At 42.4% G+C, this 23018-nt stretch overlaps 1 protein-coding gene across 4 annotated transcripts in view; it reads right to left on the bottom strand.

Annotated features, from left to right (window-relative positions):
* The window catches only part of PIK3AP1 (phosphoinositide-3-kinase adaptor protein 1), a 170944-nt gene that overhangs the window by 34263 nt on the left and 113663 nt on the right, over positions 1 to 23018 (bottom strand). For all 4 annotated transcript variants that reach the window (XM_033943251.1, XM_033943248.1, XM_033943249.1 and 1 more), the window contains 4 exons: positions 21399 to 21595; positions 18537 to 18729; positions 15240 to 15335; positions 12453 to 12632 (listed from right to left, as the gene is read on the bottom strand). In XM_033943251.1, coding sequence (XP_033799142.1) covers positions 12453 to 12632; positions 15240 to 15335; positions 18537 to 18729; positions 21399 to 21595 — 666 coding nt within the window. The remainder of the gene's footprint in view (positions 1 to 12452; positions 12633 to 15239; positions 15336 to 18536; positions 18730 to 21398; positions 21596 to 23018) is intronic.

Here is a 23018-nt window from a genome sequence, read left to right as displayed (position 1 = left end):
TTGATTTTTCACTCAGTCAAAAATTACAAAGACTAGGGGACACTCGATGAAGTTACAGGGAAATACTTTTAAAACCAATAGGAGAAAATATTTTTTCACTCAGAGAATAGTTAAGCTCTGGAATACATTGCCAGAGGTTATGGTAAGAGTGGATATTGTTGCTTCAAGTTTCAAGTTTATTAGGATTTTATATACCGCCTATCAAGGTTATCTAAGCGGTTTTTACATTCAGGTACTCAAGCATTTTCCCTCTCTGTCCCAGTGGGCTCACAATCTATCTAACGCTGGTTTTAAGAAAGATTTGGACAATTTCCTGGAGGAAATTTCCATAGTCAGATATTGGGAAAGACATGGGGGAAGCCACTGCTTGCCCTGGATTAGTAGCATGAAATGTTGCTACTCTGAGTTTTTGCCAGGTACTTATGACTTGGATTGGCCTCTATAAAGATGGGATACTGGGCTAGATGGACCATTGGTCTGACCCAGTAAGACTATTCTTATGTTCCTTGGTCACAAGGCTGTAGTAAGGATGTCACATTGGGTGGGAGGTAAATAGCAGAAACACTATTTTTCACAAGATGCTCTTGAGGTGGATGTGCAGAGCAATTGTCTAGAGCCACTAAAATTTCACAGTTCTCTTCCAGTTCAGCTTCTCTAAGGTCTTGCTTCTGGCACAAAGTGGTTATGGAACCAATCACTAAATGTTTCTCTGGTTACTCATGCTTTCTTGTTACATAATAGTCCACAGATAGATGACATACACCTTTGAAACATTAAGAATGTTGGTTTTTTTCAAATCACTACATAAGAACATATGAATTGCCGCTGCTGTTTCAGACCAGAGGTCCATCCTGCCCAGCAGTCCACTCCCGTGGTGGGCTCCAGGTCAAAGTCCAGTGCCCTAACTGAGACCAGCCCTACCTGCGTTCGTTCTGGTTTAGCAGGAACTTATCTAACTTTGTCTTGAATCCCTGGAGAGTGTTTTCCCCTATAACAGCCTCCTGAAGAGTGTTCCACCACTCTCTGGATGAAGAAGACCTTCCTTACATTTGTACAGAATCTATCCCTCTCATTCTCCCTACCTTGGAGAGGGTGAACAACCTGCCTTTATCTATTAAGTCTATTCTCTTCAGTATCTTGAATGTTTCTATCATGTCCTGTCTCAGTCTCCTCTTTTCAAGGTAGAAGAGGTCCAGTTTCTCCAATCTCTCGCTGTACGTCAACTCCTCCAGTCCCTTAACAATTTTAGTCGCTCTTCTCTGGACCCTTTCAAGTAGTACCATGTCCTTCTTCATGTACAGCGACCAGTGCTGGACGCAGTATTCCAGGTGAGGGTGTACCATGGCCCGGTACAGCGGCATGATAACCCTCTCCGATCTGTTCATGATCCCCTTCTTAATCATTCCTAGCATTCTGTTCGCTCTTTTCACCGCGCATTGCGCGGACATCTTCATCGATTTCTCGATGAGTACTCCCAAGTCTCTTTCCTGGGGGGATCTCTCCAAATACCGCCCGGGGACATTATGTATTTGTGTATAACATTTTTGTTACCAACATTCATCACCTTACACTTATCCACATTGAACCTCATTTGCCATGTTGTGGCCCAGTTCTTGAGCGTCTTTATGTCATGTTGCAGGTCTTCACAATCCTCCTGCGTCTTCACTACTCTGAATAACTGTATCATCTGCAAATTTAATCACCTCACTGGTCTTACCAATTTCCAAATCATTTATAAATATGAAGAGCACGGGTCCAAGCACCAAACCCTGCGGAACTCCACTTGTGTCGCTTTTTCAGTCCGAGTATTGTCCATTTACCCTCACTCTCTGTTTCCTATCCGCCAGCCAATTTTTAATCCACATGAGTATTTCACCCTTGATTCCATGGCTCACGATTTTTCGAAGTAGTCGTTCATGCGGAACCTTGTCGAACGTCTTCTGAAAATCCAGGTTACCCTTGTCTATTTGCCTGTTTACTCCCTTACAGAAGTGCAGCAAGTTCGTCAAGGAAGATTTTCCTTTGCTGAAACCATGCTGGCTGGTCCTCATCAGATCGTGTTCTTCAAGGTGCTCAATGATGCGGTTCTTTATCAGCACCTCTACCATCTTTCCCGGTACTGAGGTCATACTCACTGGCCTGTAGTTTCCTGGATCACCCCTCGCACCTTTCTTGAAGATCGGTGTAACATTTGCTACCTTCCAGTCTTCCGGAATCCTTCCCATTTTGATCGACAGGTTGGCTATAGTTGAAGCAGTTCCGCTATAGCCCCTTTCAGTTCTTTGATTACTCTCGGATGGATGCCATCCAGTCCCAGGGATTTATCATTTTTAAGCCTATCATTCTGCCTGCATACCTCTTCTATACTGACCGTCAACCCTGTCAGTTTCCTAACTTCGTTTCCCATGTATAGCCTGTCGGCTTCTGGTATGTTGTATATATACTCTTCAGTGAACACAGATGCAAAAAAATGTGTTCAGTTTGTCTGTGATGGCTTTGCTCTCCTTTAGCACTCCCTTTTTTCCATGGTCATCCAATGTCCCCACTGTTTCCTTTGTGGGTCGTTTCCCCTTAATTTATCAAAAGAACGGCTTGAAGTTTTTTGCCTCCTTGGCTATTTTTTCTTCGTAGTCTTTTTTGGCCCCTCTCACTACGTTATGGCACCTGCTTTGATGCTGTTTGTGCTTTTTCCATTTTTATCCATTTTCTTACCTTTTCCATTCCTTAAATGAAGTCTTCTTGTCTCTGATCACTTCCTTCACCGCTACAGTGAGCCACGCCGGTTCCTTGTTCTTTTTCCTCTTGGATCCCTTGTTGATATGTGGTATATATAGATTTTGCACCTCGGTGACTGTGTCCTTAAAAAGGGACCATACTTGATCTAGCATCTTTACAGTGCTTATCCTCTTCTTAATCTTCTTCCTCACCATGAGTCTCATCCCTTCGTATTTCCCATTGTTCTGGATCGATGGTTTGCCCCTGTGTCCAGGTCGAAGTGGATCATATTGTGATCACTGGTTCCCAGTGTCCCCTCTACTTCTACACCTTGCACCGGTCCTCGTAGTCCATTTAGAATTAAGTCCAGAATTGCTTTTCCTCTCGTATTTTCCTTGACAAGTTGTTCCAGGAAGCAATTGCCTACAGTATCCAGGAACTTGGTCTCCCTACCACAGCCAGAGGTTCCTAGGTTCATGTCTATCCCCAGATGTCGCCCATGATAACTGCGTTGCCTACCTTGCAGTTGCGTTGAATCTTGTCCGTCATTTCTCCATCAATTTCTTCGGACTGCTCTGGGGGTCGGTAGTAGATGCCGATCTTAGTTTCCGCTTCATTTATTCCCGGAATTTTGACCCATAGAGACTCTAACTTATTCTTTGTGTTCTCTCCGGTAGACTCAATTCTCTCTTTAACATATAGGGCAATGCCCCCACCTTTTTGATCTACTCTGTCTCTGCGGTATAGCTTGTATCCCGGTAGCACAGTGTCCCAGACATTTTCCTCATTCCACCATACACCTTTGAAACATCGAGAATGTTGGTTTTTTTCCAATCACTGCCAACTTTAATTTGTGCTTGCCCACAGCATTGATATATGCAAGAACAGTTACCCTGTACTTTGTGTCTTTATAACCAGATAGTATTTGTTCATCAGCTATTGTCAGTTTTTTTCTAGGAACATAACACCAGTAGAGAGCTGTTTCATCAGCACTGCACATTTGTTCAGGACCAAGGTTTCCATCCGACATCCTCTTAGCAAATTCATCAATGGTAACTTTCAGCTGCCTCGTAATCAGCAGAAGCTTTTTCACCAGAGATTTTGAAATATTTAACACCATAGCGCTTCTTAAATTTCTGCAGCCAGCCTTCTGAATATTCATACTCACAGTGTTCCCTCTAAGCGGGCGGGTGTTGTGAGCAAACTTTTTTCACTGTGAGCTAAAAATATCGGGCGCCAGCAAGTTATGAGCCAAATAAATATGTTGCTTTCTACCACAGAACTTCCTTACGTTTGTATGGAATCTATCCCCTTTCAACTTTAGAGAGTGCCCTCTCGTTCTCCCTGCCTTAGCTACTAAGTCTATTCCCTTCAGTACCTTGAATGTTTCTATCATGTCCCCTCTCAATCTCCTCTGCTCAAGGGAGAAGAGGCCCAGTTTCTCTAATCTTTCGCTGTACGGCAACTCCTCCAGCCCCTTAACCATTTTAGTTGCTCTTCTCTGGATCCTTTCGAGTAGTACCGTGTCCTTCTTAAAGTACCAGTGCTGGACGCAGTACTCCAGGTGAGGGCGTACCATGGCCCGGTACAGCAGCATGATAACCTTCTCTGTCTCTTCAGTCCAGCATCTGCCCCTTCCATTCACTGTCTGTCTTTCCCTGCCATCTCTCCTCCTGCCCCCCCCCCACCCCCCAATTTGGTCTAGCATCCATCATCTTCCTTCTGTTCCCCTCATGGTCTGGCATCTCTATCCTTCCCTCCCCCCTGTGGTTTTTAGCATATCTCTCTTCTCATTTCCTCCACTCAGATCTGATCATTCTCTGCTCTCTCTTCCCTTTTCTTCTCTGGTCTTCCTTCTCTATTTTCTGCCTCCATCTAAATTAAATTCTTTCTTACTATTTAGTCCCGTTTCCCTCTTTTCACTGTGTCTACACACAGCTTGTCACCCCTTTCCCTCACCCCTCCATTATCTTACTATTTTCTTCCCCCTTTATTTATCTCCTCCTTCCATCCAGTATGTGTTCTTTCCCCACTTCCATTCAGCATCTGCTCTCCCTTCTCAACTGACATCCATCTGCCTTCTGCTCTCTCTCCCTTCTTCTCACTTCCATCATCTGTCCCCTTCTCTCTCTCTCTCATCTCCTCCATTCCATCATCTGCCCCTTCTCTCTCTCTCTCTCTCTCCCCCCCCCCCCCCAACTTCCATCATCTGCCCCCCTTCCCCTCACCTTTGTGGGTCACTTTCTTTCCCCTGAGGGTGGCTCATGTCACAGGGGAAGCTTTGGCCGAGCAGAACCGCTTGATTGACAGTGGAACTTACTTGATTGATGTCGATGCTGGGGCCTGTTGCCGTTTGAAGGAAAAAAAAAAAAGGTGGAAAAAAGGAACCTGTAAAGGCGAGAGGAAGGGAAACCTCCAGGACAGCTGCTTTTTGCCCTCCTTCAGCGGCCCAAGAGTTCAGACCAGCAGCGGCAGCTCTGTATGCTTTTAACTTCGGCACAGAGCTGCCCCTAATCAATAGTTTAGCGCGGTTTCATGAGGCAGCCTCGGGGCCTTTGATAGCCGGCCCGCTTCGATGATGCGATGTGGGCCGGCCTAGCAAAGGCCCCGAGGCTGCCTTATGAAACCGCGCTAAACTATTGATTAGGGGCAGCTCTGTGCCGAAGTTAAAAGCATACACAGCTGCCGCTGCTGGTCTGGAGGTGCGGAGACAAGGCAGGAGGCAAACGCGGTGGAAGGCAGGAGTCCCGGCGAAGGCAGGAGTCCCGGCACAGCGACTGCAACAGGAAGTTGCAAGTCAGCTGACGCCGGCCTTTCGTTGCGGCGGGGACCGAATCCTTCGCGGACCGGCAAGATTTTGTTTGCGGACCGGCGGTTGAAGAACTGTGCTCTACACTGTGTGCGCTGTGACGAGAAACTTGTGCGCTGCGAGGTAATATTTTGTGCGCCAGCGCACCCCAGCGCAGCTTAGCGGGAACACCATCAATGTTCAGATCTTGATTGTATTTTTTGGCTTGTTTCATTTCCATCACACTAATCAACGGCATGTGTTCATGCCTTCTTTGATGAACCCACTCAATCTTCGTTTTTTCAATATGCAATGTTTTTCTGGCTTTCATTAATTTCTGGTCACCACTCTCACTGAAAAACTTCAACTTATTTTTCTGTTTCTTTAAGTCATATATGGTTGTTATTCCCACACTATATTCTTCAGTCAACTGTTGTACAGACACACCTTGATCAAGCTTCTTCAATACCTCAACTTTCTGTGCTAACGACAGAGATAAACACTTCCTTTTCTACTTCTCACTGCAACCCTGAGTGAAATATGCATTTCTCTTTGCCATTTTCCAGTCCTCCATCCTTTTCTGCTTCTCACTGCCACCCTGAGTGGAATCTGCAGCTCTACTTTGCCATTTTCCATCCCTCTGACCTAAATTGTGCAGAGAAGACTTGAAGCGGCCCAGAGGAGGGCAACGAAAAAGATAGGAGGCTTGCGCCAGAAGACGTATGAGGAGAGACTGGAAGCCCTGAATATGTATACCCTAGAGGAAAGGAGAGACAGGGGAGATATGATTCAGACGTTCAAATACTTGAAGTGTATTAACGTAGAACATAATCTTCTCCAGAGAAAGGAAAATGGTAAAACCAGAGGACATAATTTGAGGTTGAGAGGTGGTAGATTCAAAGGCAATGTTAGGAAATTCTACTTTACGGAGAGGGTGGTGGATGCCTGGAATGCCCTCCCGAGAGAGGTGGTGGAGAGTAAAACTGTGACTGAGTTCAAAGAAGCGTGGGATGAACACAGAGGATCTAGAATCAGAAAATAATATTAAAAATTGAACTAAGGCCAGTACTGGGCAGACTTGCACGGTCTGTGTCTATATATGGCCATTTGGTGGAGGATGGGCTGGGGAGGGCTTCAATGGCTGGGAGAGTGTAGATGGGCTGGAGTAGGTTTTAATGTAGATTTCGGCAGTAGGAACCCAAGCACAGTACTGGGTAGAGCTTTGGATTCTTGCCCAGAAATAGCTAATAAGAAAAAATTAAAAAATTTAAATTGAATCAGGTTGGGCAGACTGGATGGACCATTTGGGTCTTTATCTGCCGTCATCCACTATGTTACTATGTTAGATCAGGAGAAAAGCATGCACCTGTATTTGTTTCAGCGTATATTGGGGAAATTGACTACTTCTGGTTCGAGTCAAATTTTGGTTTTCGAAGCTTTTCGTTTTTCTGAATTTTGGATAAAGGATCTTGCAACTGTACACATCAGTCACAGCTAAACATTTTCATACACAAAAGTAAGTAGTATGGTTATGTAGAAATAAACTTTATGTTAGACTAACCTAAGATGCTGCATTGACCTGATAAAATGAGCTTGCATTTAAAAACCAGGCATTAATGTATTAAGTTTGTGCAATAAAATATATCACCTACCATTTGATTGTTCATCTTCCTTTATAACATTAAGCCCTGCTGCACTAGGACCAAGAGTTCCAAAATAGAGATTTTGGGGCTTTATGTGTCTGTGCAGCAGCTGTTGGGTGTGTTTAGTGCTTGAGAGTGTGGAGTTCTCTGCAAATTAGTTTCAGAGAGCCTGTATATGATTAGAGGTTTAGATTTAAGTGCAATGGTTTCAGTTTGGCAGCATGTAGTTAAATAATAAACATATTTGTGTATTAGTTCTTGGTTCTCTCATGGAAGGTTCCAACTTTCTAATCCACTCTTAGCTTGGCCAGTGATGGAAATTATAGATCTATGTTTTCTGCTGTTATGAATTGTACAGATGCAAGCAGTCAGTGTTTTTCACTGAAGGCCATTGCTAACCTACCAAAAAAGGGGAGGGAGGGAAAGAAATTGTGCAATATCTAATGACCAAAGTACCAGTCTGTGAAAGGATATGAAGGAGTCAGTAAGAATATTTGCAAAAGTGTATGAAGACATGAGAGGTCAAGTTCTGATCTTTTACTTTCTGACTGATTTCTACTAACTGTGCATGCTTGGAATATATCATTTTATGTAGTAGGTGAGGCAATGGTATAGTAAGGAGGGGCAGAGATGAACTGCCCTGGGCAACATCTTGTCAGGGGCACCAGCACTTCTCCTCCTCTTCACCTACCTCTACCTCTTGCAATGTTCACTGGCATCAATGACCAACATCTCCAACCTGCTGTTCATGCAGGTTCGGCTCTCCCTCTGATGTCACTTCCTAGTTGCAGAAGCAGGAAGTGACATCAGAGGGAAAGCCAAGGCCAGTGCGAGCAGCAGGTTGGAGCTGCTGCTCACTACTGCCAGCGAAGATTTCAAGAGCTATGTGGGGAGGAGGGGGCGTATAGAGATGCGGGGGAGATGGGGAAGGAGCAGGGGAGGTGAGCATGGCGAAGAAGAGTGTGATGGGATCATATGGTTCAGCGATGCAAGGCGCCACCACCCCAGGCACATCCGCTGAGATGAGGTAATCAAGTATAATATTATAATTAATATGATATGCATGCATAAGAGAACTATATATTCATTATCTGGTATAGTGCTTGTTAAAACTGATATTGTAACTCTATAAAAGATGCAGCACAAATAAAATATCTGAATTCTTTCAATTTAATTCGTCAGAACAGATATTTTTAGAGATTATATGGGATGCTTTTAAAGCAACTTTACGGGGCCGGATCATAGCCTATTCTTCTCATGTGCGGAAATTGTTGTGGCTTGAGTTTTCTAAATTGGAAAATGAGATTTCTGTTCTTGAAAGGAATTTGGTCTCTAAATGGAATCAAATAACTTTGAATGCTCTAATGAAAGCTAAGTACAAATATAATGTTATTCATAGTCAATTAGCTAGGAAAGATCTTTCTTCAGCAAGCAGTGCATTATGGAAATTCAAACAAGGCAGGGAGAGTGTTAGCAAATTATCTTAAATTTAAAAAACTTCAAGAAAAGATTACTGCGATCAAAGATAATGGGGGAGGGGGGGGTAATGTTTATACGAAGAACCTAATGTTTTGTCCCAATTTCTTTCATATTATAAACAAATTGTATTCATCTGATCTTGATTTTGATAACACGGATAGAGGGAAAAGTTTTTACAGTCTATTCTTGGTCCTAAACTTCCAGATCATATCAAAGAATCTCTTGATACACCTATATCTTTTTATGAACTCCAGGCAGCATTGAAGTTTCTTAGAGTTGGATCTGCTCCAGGTAGTGATGATTACACTGTGGAGTTTAAAAAAAAACTTTTCAAGTAACGTTGCTACCTCATCTTTATCAGTTATTTCAAGAGCAACTGGCTAAGAGGCAGGTCTCTGGCACCATGGCGGAAGCTTTCACAATTGTGCTCCCAAAACCAAATAAAGATCCTATGCTGGTTGCAAATTACAGGCCGATTTCTTTAATTAATGTTGATGGTAAATTGTTAGCTAAACTTTTAGCTTTAAGATTGGCAAAAGCTCTCCCTTACATTATTGGTATGCACCAAACGGGGTTTGTTACTCAAAGATATTCTAGTAATGACACTAGATTGGCGTTCCATATGCTAAATTTGGCAGTCACTTGAGGTCCCGGCCTTCTCTGTGTCACTAGATGCAGAGAAAACCTTTGATCGAGTGGAATGGCCTTTCATGTATCAAGCAATGGATTGGTTTGGAACAGGGTCTGGATTTAATCGAATGATTCAAACTCTTTATAGCTCTCCATCGGCTAGACTTTATATTAATAATGCAATTACAGAATGGTTTCCTTTGAAAAGAAGTGTTCGGCAAGGGTGTCCCTTGTCTCCCCTGCTATTTTGATATAATTTTAGAACCTTTATTATTGGCAATTCAGCAGGCAGGGGAGATATAGGATATTGTGTATGCAGGTCGAATGTATAAAGTTTCAGCATATGCAGATGACATCTTATTGCACTTAACTAATCCTGAACAGATTATTCCATCTTTGCTTCAGTTGATTGAGGATTTTGGAAAATTTTCTGGTTACAAAAACAACTGAAGCAAATCTGAGGTTCTTCCATTGAATGTTCATTGTGTTAAGGGGTTATTGGATCCATTCCCATTCCTTTATTAGGAGGATGGAACAAAGTATTTAGGACTTATGATCTAAAGGACTCTGGAAGAAACTATGTTGATAAATGAAAGATTATTGTTGATAAAGGTCAAAGAAATGTGTGAGCGATGGAATCCGTTACATCTTTCTTGGTGAGGGAGAGTTCAAACTGTTAGAATGATGATTGCACCTGTAATTTGCTATCAGATGAGTATATACCTATATATTTTCTGGTACCTTTTTACAAAAAATTAAATAAAATTTTATCAAGTTTTATATGGTTGAATAAGACTCCCAGAATTTCTTTAGTATCTTTACAGCGACTCAGTCTATGGAAGGAATAGATTTTCTGAATTTCTATAGGTATCATCAGACTTATATTTTGCGTCAGGGTATGTATTGGGTCCTTCTTGAGCTCATGGAAAATATGCCGGACTGGCTCATCCTTGAGGAACATCTTTTGGCTCCGCTTTTTCTTAAGTGTCTATTGAGTATTGGAATTTATAAAGATAATAAAATTTTGTATTCTACTTGTAAAACATTACATTTTTTAGATTCCTTATTGCCAGTCCCCACTAGGAAAACTAAGGGCTCCTTTTACTAAGGTGTGCTAGCGGTTTTAACGCACGCACAAGATTAGTGCACGCTATTAAAAGGAGGCAGTAGCGGCTAGCGCACACAGTAGTTTAGCATGTGCTATTCCGCGCGTAAAGGCCCTAATGCACCTTTGTAAAAGAAGCCCTAAATCTCAATCTTTATGGCTAAATTCAAAAATTATGGTGGGGAACTCAAAACTTTTTCGGAAACAATGGCTACATGCTGGAATTCAAACTTTAGATGATGTAATTATTCAAGGTAAATTGGCTTCATTGCTTCAGTTGCAACAATCCTTAGGTTTATCTAAAACACAATGTTTTAAATGGTTGCAATTGAAGCAAGCTATCCAAAAAGGGATTCCTGAATGACGTACTTTTGTAAGTCAACAGTTTTCCCTTTTTGTGTTTTCAAGTGGACTTTCAAGGACATCAAGCTTCTAAATGATATAAATTAATATCTGAACATGTACCTAAAAAAATCTATAACAAGTCTTTGTGATATATATGTTGTATGGAAATACAACATAAGATCTCTATAAACCAATGGTCCAGAATATGGAATCGTAGAGTGAAATGTAGGTCCTCAGCTGCCATGAGGCAAACTTTATACTTTTTGTTATATAGAATATTCTGGACCCCGGTGAGGTTGCAAAAATTAGATAATACGCGCTCCAATAAATGTTGGCATTGTAAACTCATAGATCATCTATCATTTTATTGCCCATTTTGGAAATCTTTTTGGAGCAAAATTACTTCCATTTTGGAATTTCCTATTCCATTGTCATATGGGACTGTCTTATTTGGAACTTCTATAATGTCTAAGAGTTCACTTGATGATCATAAGGAAAGACTCCTTCTTGTAATGTCAGGTGTTGGGTTACAGTTAATTACAAGAAATTGGAAGAATTGGAATCGTTTAAACTTCGTATTCTGGTGGGAGACATAACCAGGAAGTGATGTAATCAAGGGTGAAGAGGAAGGGAGAAGTTCACTCTGTCACTGATCCAGCTTACGGGGGCTCTCTGAAGAAGCCAACGGTGAAACATGTTAGAGCCCGCTGGAGTGAGACTGCTTCCTATCCACCCGCGCAAGTTAAGTTTAAGTTTTTTCAAATATTAGAAGTGTTAAAAACACTATAGATCACAGAATTTTGTTATCAAAGCTATTTTGACTTCACAAGTTTTTAAAAGAATTCTTTCTACCAACAAAGATGATGCGATGATAGAGCATTGAAACACCTACAGGGGCTTGTCCCCGGTTTGTGCTTTCACCACCTTTTTCAAGGTTCTGAACACCTCTATGGTTGAAAGTTCTTTTTCACATATGAAGTTCTCCTTGTTTTATTAATTGGTTGGGAGATATTGAGGGGCATAATCAAAAAAAAGTCTAAGTCCCCTTTTGGCCTAAGGCCTTAAACGTTGAGAGTAGAAGCAGGGAAAATGTCCATTATCAAAAAAAACATCCAAAAGGAGGTTTTTTTTGATAATGGCCTGCCTCTACGTTCAGCTGTTTAAACGCCCAGACCACCACTACTTCTACACTAACAATATATAATCAACCTAAAAAAAAGCCTAACTCCCAAACGCCCAAAACAAGAGCTTTTAGGCGAAGGAGGAGCCAGTCCTTCGCCTAAAAGCTGGATTCTGTAACCGGTGTCTGTCAAAAACAACACCGGTTACAGAATTCACCCCCCCTTACAATAATTGGGGCAAGAGGGAGCCCAAGCCCTCCTTTGTAAAAGGAGCCCTATCTTTGTGCTTCTCCTTTGCTTATACCACATGGTGTCTTTAACAATGTTTTGTTGGCATATGTTGACAATTTAAGTTGTATGCTATAATATTTTTGAATGTTTTTACTGCTGTAATTGTCTTTTACCCTTGGTTAATTTACTCTTACCTTGCTGAATTTACTCTTACCTTGGGTAATTTTTTGTTGTTTTTTTCAAAAAGGCAGTAAATAAATCTTAATAAATATGTAAATTTAGTGTATTGGATTATGTGGGTCTAATAACGCTATGCAGGAAGCTTTCCTTTTCGTGTGAGGCTCCGAACACTACTGTACTTTCATGGTGCTTCTCCCAGTCTGTGGCACGCTTACCTTTGCAAATGAATGGTTCTTTCTCACTAGTATGAGGGGCCAGCTCTGGCCTGGGGGTAGGAGCTGGGGGTCTCCGGACTATAACTGAGGGGAAGTTATCCTCTTGTACAGTATCATATACACTGTCATCGTCACACATTTTGTAAGGGTCCTCTTCAGCAGGAGCATCTGTGCTAATACCTAAACAACAAAATAAGAGTCTACTACCAAATATACCATGATCCCAAGTTTTGAATGCTCATCATAAGCACTGCTTCAGGAAGTACTACAGAAGCAATACTCAAGACATATGCACAAATTGCCACCATCTGCTTGCATACTCTTATAGCTAGTCACACCTTTATAAGCTCTCTATACAACTAGAGATAGACAAACAAGTAATTGTTCATTTAGTGATTTAAATAATAATAATAACTTTATTTTTGTATACCGCCATACCCCGAAGAGTTCTAGGTGGTTCACATCAATTAAATAGAGTTACAAGTGGTTCACATCAATTAAACAGAGTAACAGCGGTTCAAGACCAACTTGATCAGAGTTGCTGGGGGGAGGGGGAGGTGGTGAGGGGGGAGGTTTATTTAGTTAGGAAGGGGCATTAAGGATCCTGGTCTTGGAAGAGGTGGGTTTTGAGCATTTTTCTGAAGCCGAGGTAGTTGGGGGCCTTGAGGGCCATTTGGGTTAGCCATGGGTTTAGCTTGGCAGCTTGGAAGGCGAAGGTTTTGTCAAGGAATTTTTTAGAGTGGCATAGTTTTAGGGAGGGGTAGGCGAAGAGTTGAATTCTGCGGGTGTTCTTGATGATGTGATTCAGGAGGAAGTGAGGGATGATGTAGCTTGGGGATAAACCAAACACTGTTTTATAGCAAAAGCAGGCAAATTTGAATAGGACTCTTTTAGAGACACGACTCAATTTAGAGACACGACTCAATTTAATTATGTATTTAATGGGTATAAGTAATGGGCAGACTGGATTGACCATTCAGGTCTCTACCTGCCGTCATTTACTATGTTACTATGTTACCCGTATTGGTTGAGTGCCTTCCAGAGGTATCAAAGGACCCACCATGAAAACATTCCCTAGACCATAATGCTTTTGCCACCAGCCTGTGTATGTCCAATAGTGATTGCTGGGTGTTTGTTCTCGGCGGTTTCACGCCTGACACATCAACGTCCATCCATTCAATGGAGCTCAAAACATGACTCATCCGAGAAGGCAACCCTCTGCCAATTAGTTCAAGTTCAACATCAGTAGACATGTGCAAACTGCAGCCATTTTTTGCAATGAACCCATGTGAGCATGGGTGTAGTCACCGGCTGTCTGCTCCGGAGCCCCATTCACAACAGGGTTTGCTGCACAGTCATTTTGGACACACATCTGGAAGCCCCCTAGTTCATTTGGATAGTGAGTTGCTCCACGGTAGCATGCCGATCGGCCCACACCAACCTGTATAGCCGACATTCACTCCTAACTGCTATTTTCAGCAGTGATAACTGGTGAAGTGCCACTAAAAATTAGTGGATAGCTCCGAACAAGCAATTTAACTGATCAGTGGCCAATTCTGGATGGTTAAACCATTTTGAATATCAACCAGATCATTATTAATAATAGGGTTACAATATGGATCCAGAAAAAAAGAGGACGGATTGAAACATCTGGGTTTTACTTCCATTGAAAGCAATGGAAGTAAAATCTGGACGTCTCAATCCATCCTCAATTTTATGTAGTCATGTGATAACCTTAAATAATGCTGGGAATGGGAATAATAATAATAATAAGTTCTTATATGCCATTTAAAGGGAATGAAAGTAATCAAAGCGGTGTACAAATTAAAATCCAAACAATTCTATCCATGACATCCTGTTTGTCTGTCTTGCCTGTTTAGATTGTAAGCTCTTTCGAGCAGGGACTGTTCTTACTCTTTGTGACTCTGTACAGCGCTGAGTATGTCTGGTAGGGCTATAGAAATAATTAATAGTAGTAGGAGTGATACATCATTATCCCCCCATCCAGTCTGCACTAATGCTACTACACTGCAATCCCCTCTCCCTTACAGATCCTCTATGCTTGCCCCATGCTCTCTTGAATTCGATACAGTCATGGTCTTCACCACCTCCGCTGGGAGGAGGTTCCATTTATCCACGACACCTTCTGTGGTTTTTGCATGTGCCAATGGTTCACATAGTGTGCAATATTGGGAAAGAGTGCGTACTCTTTGCAAATAGTCTGCATTAAATCTATGAACAAAAACATACTAAATATCATGTTGTTTCCGCTTATTTTCATTGGTTAATGACATGGGATATGACAGCTAACCCTTATAAAATATAGTCATAGTGCTGAAAAGACAATTTGAAATTACACCCTGGGATCAGCCCCAGTGCAACTTCTCTTTATCTGGGTAAATTCTGTGCGTGCTATGATATGTTTGCCCAAAATTCACCAGTGAGGGACAAGAAATTAAATATGAAGATTTGTATGGATAATTCTCAAAGCTCATCAAAGATTTTGAACTGTGTTTCCCAAGCTGTGGTCATTGAAGTCACAAAATTTGCATATAGGGGTCAGATGTGAACAGGAAATAAAGCCACACCATTGGTCCATACAGGAATTCTAAAAGAAGTCTGTGTGGGCTCTACAGCAGGCAGAGGATTTCAGCAGCATCACAGCCATTGCTAAAAAAGGGCTTGGAGCAGTGGTCAGCAAGGTAGGTTGCATGCTTGTTTTCCACATTAAAATGGGGTTGCAGTCACATAAAGTTTGGTAAGCTTTGCATTTGAATATCAACTTACCTTCCAGGAATTTACGGATCAAGGAATACTTTGTGTCCACAGAAAATATATCGGTAGGGCCAGGAAGTGAAGGCTGAGATTGACTCATGTCTTCGTCTGTGAAAACAGATGAATAGGAAGAAATTAGGCAGCCAGCGGTAAATCTCATTACTATCTGTCCCATTTCTCCATTCGCTGTGGTGATCTGGCCCCAGTTGTATGTCTCTGTCCTTTTAGAATCCACACATGGGACTTAGTCAGTCTGTTTTTTCCACATCATCCTAATGCTCTGAGGTTTGTGCACTGCAGATCTCATTAATAGGACACTGTCAGTCCTATCATATCATCAAACTTACTGTATTTCCCCAAATATAGGCCGCATCCATGTATAGGCCACAGAAAAGGGCGGCCTATGTTTAAAAACCAGAAGATAAGCCACCACATGGTATTAGCCATGGCTTATCTTCCAGTACCTCCCTTGCCTTTTAAAATCATCCCCCCCAATCCCGGTACCTTTTCAGGAGCCCCCTGGATGGCAGATGGCGAATATCCAGCGGTGCAGGGCAGCTGCAATCTCTTCGGCATCTAGCCTGCCCCTGCACTGCCCGCTGAATGGGTGACATCAGCTCTCATGGGACTCTCGAGAACTGATGTCAGTCAATCAACAAGCGGTGCGGGGGCAATCTGGATGCCGAAGAGATCGTGGCTGCCCTGCACCGCTGGAGATTCGCTGTCCACCATCCAGGGGGCTCCTGAAAAGGTACTGGGGATAGGGGGGATGATTTAAAATTCCTACATAGGCTGCCCCATATAACTAGGCTGCACCCCATACACAGGTTTGTAAAACCCATGTATAAGCTGCGGCCTATATATGGGGAAGTACAGTAATCTGAGTAAGTGCTCCTGTGCTGCAGATTCCATGAATTCACATAGTCATCTGTCTCTTCCATCTCTCTCCAAAAAAAGAAATAAACTGTGGATGAAACACAATGCTCATGACTTTCCTTTATTTCTTCAAAATATCTTCAACCAATGATAAGAAAATATCCACATCAACCTTATTAGAGACTGACGGACCCGACATGGATACATAGCAGTTTACAGTTTACTGTGTATTAGCGGTCAGCTTTTGTTCCATTCTCCACATCAGATCTTTGCAATTGGGAAATCAGCTCCACAATACCGATATATTATTACGACTGGACCCTTGAGAAAGTCTCTGTTAGCCGAAACACAGCCCATGTCGGGTCCGTCAGTCTCTAATATGGTTGATGTGGATATTTTCTTATCATTGGATGAAAATATTTTGAATAAATAAAGGAAAGTCAAGAAAAATTGTGTTTCGTCCACAGTTTGTTTCTTTGTTGGATTGCTCCTTTTTCTGTGGAACATCAGGTCTTGTTTTGCTTTTTCCATCTCTCTCACCATACCTGCACTCTCATGGTTCGTTTTCCTTATGCAGTATCAACAAGCAAACATGGAACATCTGATGCAGCTTGTGGGTAAATTCATACCATGGGACCAGAAAGGAGGAGGAAGTATTTTCCGTGATAGTCTAGGGCAGTGTATCTCAAACTGTATGCCATGGCACACTGGTGTGCCTCCTGAGATTTTAGGTGTGCCATGGCATGCTGGGGTGGAGAGACGCTGGTGCCAGCTGACTGCCTACAGGACGTGCCTCTCATGGTTCATAGACAAAACCGCCAAAGACAAAGGCGCGCGCCGACAACTGAGCGCAAGACAGAAGCGCACGCCAAAGAAAAAGAGTGTTTTTAGGGGCTCCGATGGGGGGGGGTTTGTTGGGAAACCCCCCCACTTTACTTAATACAGATCGCGGCGGCGTTGTGGGGGGTTTGTGGGGTTGTAACTGCCTTCATTATACTGGAAACTTAACTGTTTCCCTGTTTTTTAGGGGAAAAGTGAAGTTTTCAGTAAAATGTGGGGGGTTACAACCCCCCAAACACTCCACAACGCCCCCACAACGCGGCGCGATCTGTATAAAGTAAAGTGGGGGGGTTCCCCCCCACACCCCCATCGGAGCCCTTTAAAACAGTCATTTTCTTCGGCGCGCACCTCCGCGTTGTGCTCAGTTGTCTGTGCGCGCCTTTGTCCCAGCGCGCTTTTGTCCTGACACCGCCTCTCATGGCAAAAGGGACGTCCTGTAGGCAGTCAGCCGGCACCAGCTTCTCTCCTCTCCGTCCCTCTTCCCTGCTGGCATTCCCCACTGGCGCCTCAGGGCCTGTCTGGAGGGCCTTCACACATGCACAGATGACAACATGATGATGTCAAGCATATGCATGACATCATCACAGTGATATCCATGCACTTCTGGATGCCTCGAGCATTTGAAGTTTTCGGCTGACTAGATACCACTAATAAATAAATTGTTCTATTTGCCTGCCTCAAGGAAAAACTTTGAGATAAATGAAATACCTGCAATTGGATTACCTTTGTCAGATAGTTTACCTGTTGACACTGATTAACGGCAGTTTTGGAAAGCTTGTATCTGATATTAAAGAGAGAGCTACACTGATTGTTAGTTTTATATTTGAGCAAGATCTTAATTCTATAATGAGATTATTTTTGAAAAGCTCTGTTTCACAATTTTGTGGTCAAAAAATTTGGTTATATCATGATGCAACAAAATTAACCCAAAAAAGGCGCAAGTAATTTCTTGCAATAAGAGATGGGACAAAGAAATTGGGTGCTACCTTTTCAGGGGTGTCCAATGTCGGTCCTCGAGGGCCGCAGTCCAGTCGGATTTTCAGGATTTCCCCAATGAATATGCATGAGATCTATTTGCATGCACTGCTTTCAATGCATATTCATTGGGGAAATCCTGAAAACCCGACTGGATTGCGGCCCTCGAGGACCGACATTGGACACCCCTGCTTTATGTTAACCTACCCCTGCAAGTGTATTATTAAATATATGGGTTTGAAATATATATTTTATGCGCCTGATCAGCTAAGATCCTTTTTGGACCTCCAGGGGTTTATCAGAGATGGAGTATCTGGTTCAAATAATTAGTAACTGGGGGTGGGGGGTGTGACATATTAAGACTTTTCCTAAATAGTTTCCTGTAAATTATCTTTCGGTAATTTTGATTCCTCCTCTCCTGTTTGTGGTCTAAGAAAGAGTTATTTCCATAAGTTTGTTATTACTTCTTAGATTTATTTTCATGTTGGATTATGGCTCTGTATTTCCTTAAACAAGTTGTTATACTTGTGAAAAAAGTTATAATTAATAAAAAATAAAAATAAAAAAAGAACAAAATTTAATGGAAATGGGATGCTGATAAGGTTCTGAGATACATACAGAGTTTCTCTGCTGTGTCAGGGGGAGATATATTGACCATGTATTCATAGATGTCTTCCTCACAGCCAGGGTTGAGTGAGCACTTCATTAATAGATCTGTGGAGAGATTAGCCATTGATATATAGTTCGCATCATCATCCTCCCCTTGCATCAGCTCCTCCTGGATATGGCTCTTCAACAGATCAGCTGTCTCCTGCCAAAAAAAAAACCACACAAAAAAAACACAGATATAGGCTAGAAAAAACTCTTCTCTCTAGGAAACTAGGAATTGGTAGACAAGAGGACTATTACTGTCCGGGACAAAATAACCAATCTTTGTGTTAGCCATCAATTGATGATGGAGTCTTCCTTTCCAAACTGCTAGAACTACAGTAATGCCTTGGGATATTAGTTTGGAAAGTCTTCCATTTCCCTATGAATTTAACTGTGGGGTAAATTTATTTATTTAACATTTGTGTCTCGCTCAGCATAGGATTTCTAAGCAGGTAAGAAAGAAAACCATATCCAATCATACAAAAACAAACAACATCCAAAAATATAAAATACAATTATATATATAAACAAAAAACATGTTGATAAAATAATCAAAAATATAACTGTAATATAGTTAAAAATATAAAACAGTTACAGTTAAACAGTTAATATAATATAAATATAATAGTTAACATAATATAAATAGTTACAGTTAAAAACATTTACAATTTAAAAAATATAACTGTAATATAACATTTTGTAGAAGTTTTTTACGCTTCTACAAAATATTAAATTATTACCCCCTTTTACAAAACCGTAGTGCGGTTTTTAGCGCCAGCTGCGGTTGTAACAGCTCCGATGCTCATAGGAATTCTGTGAGCATTGGAGCTGTTACCGCTGCGGCCAGTGCTATAAAACGTGCTAATAGTTTTGTAAAAAGGGGGGTGGGTGATAGTGTCCAAGTGCAAAGAAATAGGGAGAACAATTGTAAATGCACACTTTTTGGTTCCATTCTCTTGTCATATCTTTCAAAAATGGAATAACTAATAGTTCCTGTTGCAAGCATTGCAAAGATCAAAAATAAATATGCAAAGTTAAACCTTTCTGCATATATTTTGGAGAATATCTATGTTGCACTTTAAATAACACCAACATTTAAAATTTAATATGGGCAACAATCAGAACCAATGAATGTATGGTAAACATGGAAAAATATGATCAAACCTGAGCAATTCACAATTAATGAGGGGCAGCATTTTGTATCAAATGCAAGGACTTCGCCACTTTTGCAGATACATACAAATAAATGGCACTACAGTAATCAATTGTACTGTATGGAACATACAGTAAAAGAGTACAGTTCCATACCTATGTACAACAGTACATAGGTGTGGAACTGTTGTATTGATACTTGAAACTTTTGTTGAAGATTTATCTGGGGTCTGTAGCACTGGGGAAGTAGTAAGAGCCCAACAGCTATGAAGGAAGTAACAGGCAAGGTTAAAAGCCTGCCTGTACTTTAAAAAAAACAAAAAACTTTAGAAGTGAGCTAGCTCTAATGAAGATTGATAATTTTTATGGACTCATAGGATGCAGTGGGAGTGGCCTAATACTCCAATTGGCCAGATACCTAAGGACCATGAGAGGGGCCTTAGGTATCTGGCCAATCAGAGACTTAGGCCACTCTCACTGCATCCCAGGTTGCCCTGGGAGGGGCCTTCAGTATCTGAGCCAATCAGGGCCTTAGGTCCCTCCCTGGTGCATTCCAGAATTCACAGGAAAGGGGAAGGCCCGCAATTTTGGACATGGTACGAGAGTAGGAGCCAAGAGCCTCACCAGTGTGGCAGGCAGGGACTCCAGGCCCCATTTCCAAAAAAGAGGAGGAGGCAAAGTTTTAGCAGGCTGGCAAAAAGAGGTATTGGCTTGAATCTTAACCTTCTGGTGGTTCTGAGAAGAGCAGATCTGATGAAGTGGTGGTGGCACAGATCTTAAGTGCTATACTGGGCAGAGCAGGCCAGATGAAGAGGCAGTTCCATGGATCCCAAGCCACTATTGCTGGGGCAGAGCGAGCCAGATGAAGTGGCAATGGCATAGATTCCATGCGGAAGGGCAGACCGAATAAAGAGACAGTGGCATGGAACACAAACTGTTGCTAACTTGGAAGAGCAGGCCAAATGAAAGACAGTGGCATGTAGGGTTACCAGACGTCTGGGGAAACCCTGACATGTCCTCTTTTTAGAGGACTGTCCGGGTGCCCGGACGGACTTTCCAAAGCCAGTTTGTCCAGGTTTTGGAAAGTTCTGGTCACGTCTGGAAGGCCTCTGAGCATGCGCAGAGGATATCATCTGTGTCCACGCATGCTCAGAGGCCCTCGAATGCGGCCTAGAGGTCAGGGATTAAAAGAAGAGGTTTGCTGGGGGTGGAATGGGGCAGGGCTGGAGGCAGAACAAGGTGGGGCTGGGACAGAATAGGGCGTGGCTATGCATCCGGGATTTTTGGACGCAAAATCTGGTAACCCTAGTGGCATGGCCACATTTTACCTACAATTTCTGGGACCTGTAGTAAAATAACCCATTTTAATGGTAACCCACATTGATAATATCTCCTTTAACGTGGGTGGTCCAGAGGTGGAGTTTGATCAAGCTTGGAATTACATAGTGTCAATACTAGAAACCTAACCTAACAACTTAGACTTAGCCACCCAGATTTTGGACAGATTTAAGATAATTGTACTTGACTGAAAGTAAGTTTAAGTTGGGCTTCCAAAATCTGGTCAGCAAAGTGAATCGCTCAGTTATGGGCTTTAAAATCAATCCCTATGCCTTTGAGAATGTACCTCAAATATGTGTGGTTTGTGCTGGGAAGTTTTGAAACAGCCAATCCTCTTACCACATACTCATCAATAAACTGTCTTAGGTCTCTGTAGCCATATTTCTCAGCAATGTTGTTGGGGAAATCCCCATGCTTGTTGGCCACGCTGTAGGCCTGCAGGGCTCCTGGGCATGTCAGCAGCAGTGCAGTTAGGTTCTTCAATCCGTACCGGGCTGAAAAATGTAGCAGCGTGGGCAGCTCCTCATCTCGTTGGTCTGAGGAAGTGGCAAAGAGATTAGTCAGGAGATGTAGTAAGAGCATATGTAATACTATAGCACAAATAACTTTGTTAACATCTTCAACTCTATTAACCTGCCCATCGAAAAACGCTACCAATCTTGCAACCCTCTGCAACATTATCAATCCCAAAACTTCAGAAAACTGCTTAATCCTGCAACCCTATTATCCTTACATCACCTTCAAGTCCATTAACTATCGCAAGCCTGCCAAAATACTATAAAGGAAAGGGTAGTGAATTTGTAGAATGGCCTCCTGGTAGAAGTGGTAGAGATGAAAACTAAACTATCTGAATTTCAGAAAGTTTGGAACAAATACATAGGCTCTCTAGGGGAGAGGAAGGGAGAGTAGACAGCATGGATGGGCAAACTAGATATGCCTTATGGTCTTTATCTGGTCTGTTCTACGTTTCTAGGCAACATGGTCTTTATATGGTCTGTTCTGTGGTCCTATGGTCTTTATATGGTCTGTTCTACATTTCTAGGCAACATCTCTAATTCAATATAATGGGGTATACATCCCATCACCCCAGAATCAGGACAAGGAAGAATAAAAGGAATCCAAATCATCAATACCAGAACTAAAAAAATAACTCAGCCAGGAGAGAGGGGTAGACAAAACATTGTTAAAAGCTCAGCAGAAGGAAAGGGAGTAAAGCCAGCTACCTGGGCAACTAAAGAGAGTGACGTCCCAGAGTAGTCAAGAGCCCTACAAAAGTGGAACAAGGAACACATTTAAGTCTCTATAGGCAGACTGAAGACAGAGGAGCTTCAGACTGGACAGCGCTAGCCATGCCACATAGGTATGGAGCTGTGGTATTGATACTTGAAACTTTTGTTGAACATTTACCTGGGGTCTGTAGCACTGGGGAGGCGGTAAGAGCCCAACAGCTATGAAGGAGGTAACAGGCAAGGTTAAAAGCCTGCCTGTATTTTTTTTTAACTTTAGACGTGAGATAGCTCTAATGATGATTGATCATTTTTATGGGCTCATAGGATGCAGTGGGAGTGGCCTAATACTCCAATTGGCCAGATACCTAAGGACCATGGGAGGGGCCTTAGGTATCTGGCCAATCAGAGACTTAGGCCACTCTCACTGCATCCCAGTATCTGAGCCAATCATGGCCTTAGGTCCCTCCCTGGTGCATTCCAGAATTTACAGGAAAGGGGAAGGTCCGCCATTTTGGCGTGCTGGCCTGCCGACCCGGCCGGAAGATATGTGCATCCCTCCAGCTGGACTTTCTTCTAGAAAGGTATGGGGGGTGTGGGGGGAGCTTAGGGGTACTGGAGGGGTATACAGGTTTTGGGGGGTGCCAGGGGAATCTACAGGTGTGTGTGTGTGGGGGGGTCAGGAGGGGAGTCTTGCTAGTTGGTGAGGGGGTTGGGAAGTTCTGAGGGGTGG

Source organism: Geotrypetes seraphini, chromosome 4, assembly GCF_902459505.1.
Source record: "Geotrypetes seraphini chromosome 4, aGeoSer1.1, whole genome shotgun sequence".
Lineage (NCBI taxonomy): Eukaryota > Metazoa > Chordata > Amphibia > Gymnophiona > Dermophiidae > Geotrypetes > Geotrypetes seraphini.
The sequence above is the reverse complement of the archived record's forward strand: the minus strand, read 5'-3'. Positions and strand labels throughout refer to the sequence as shown.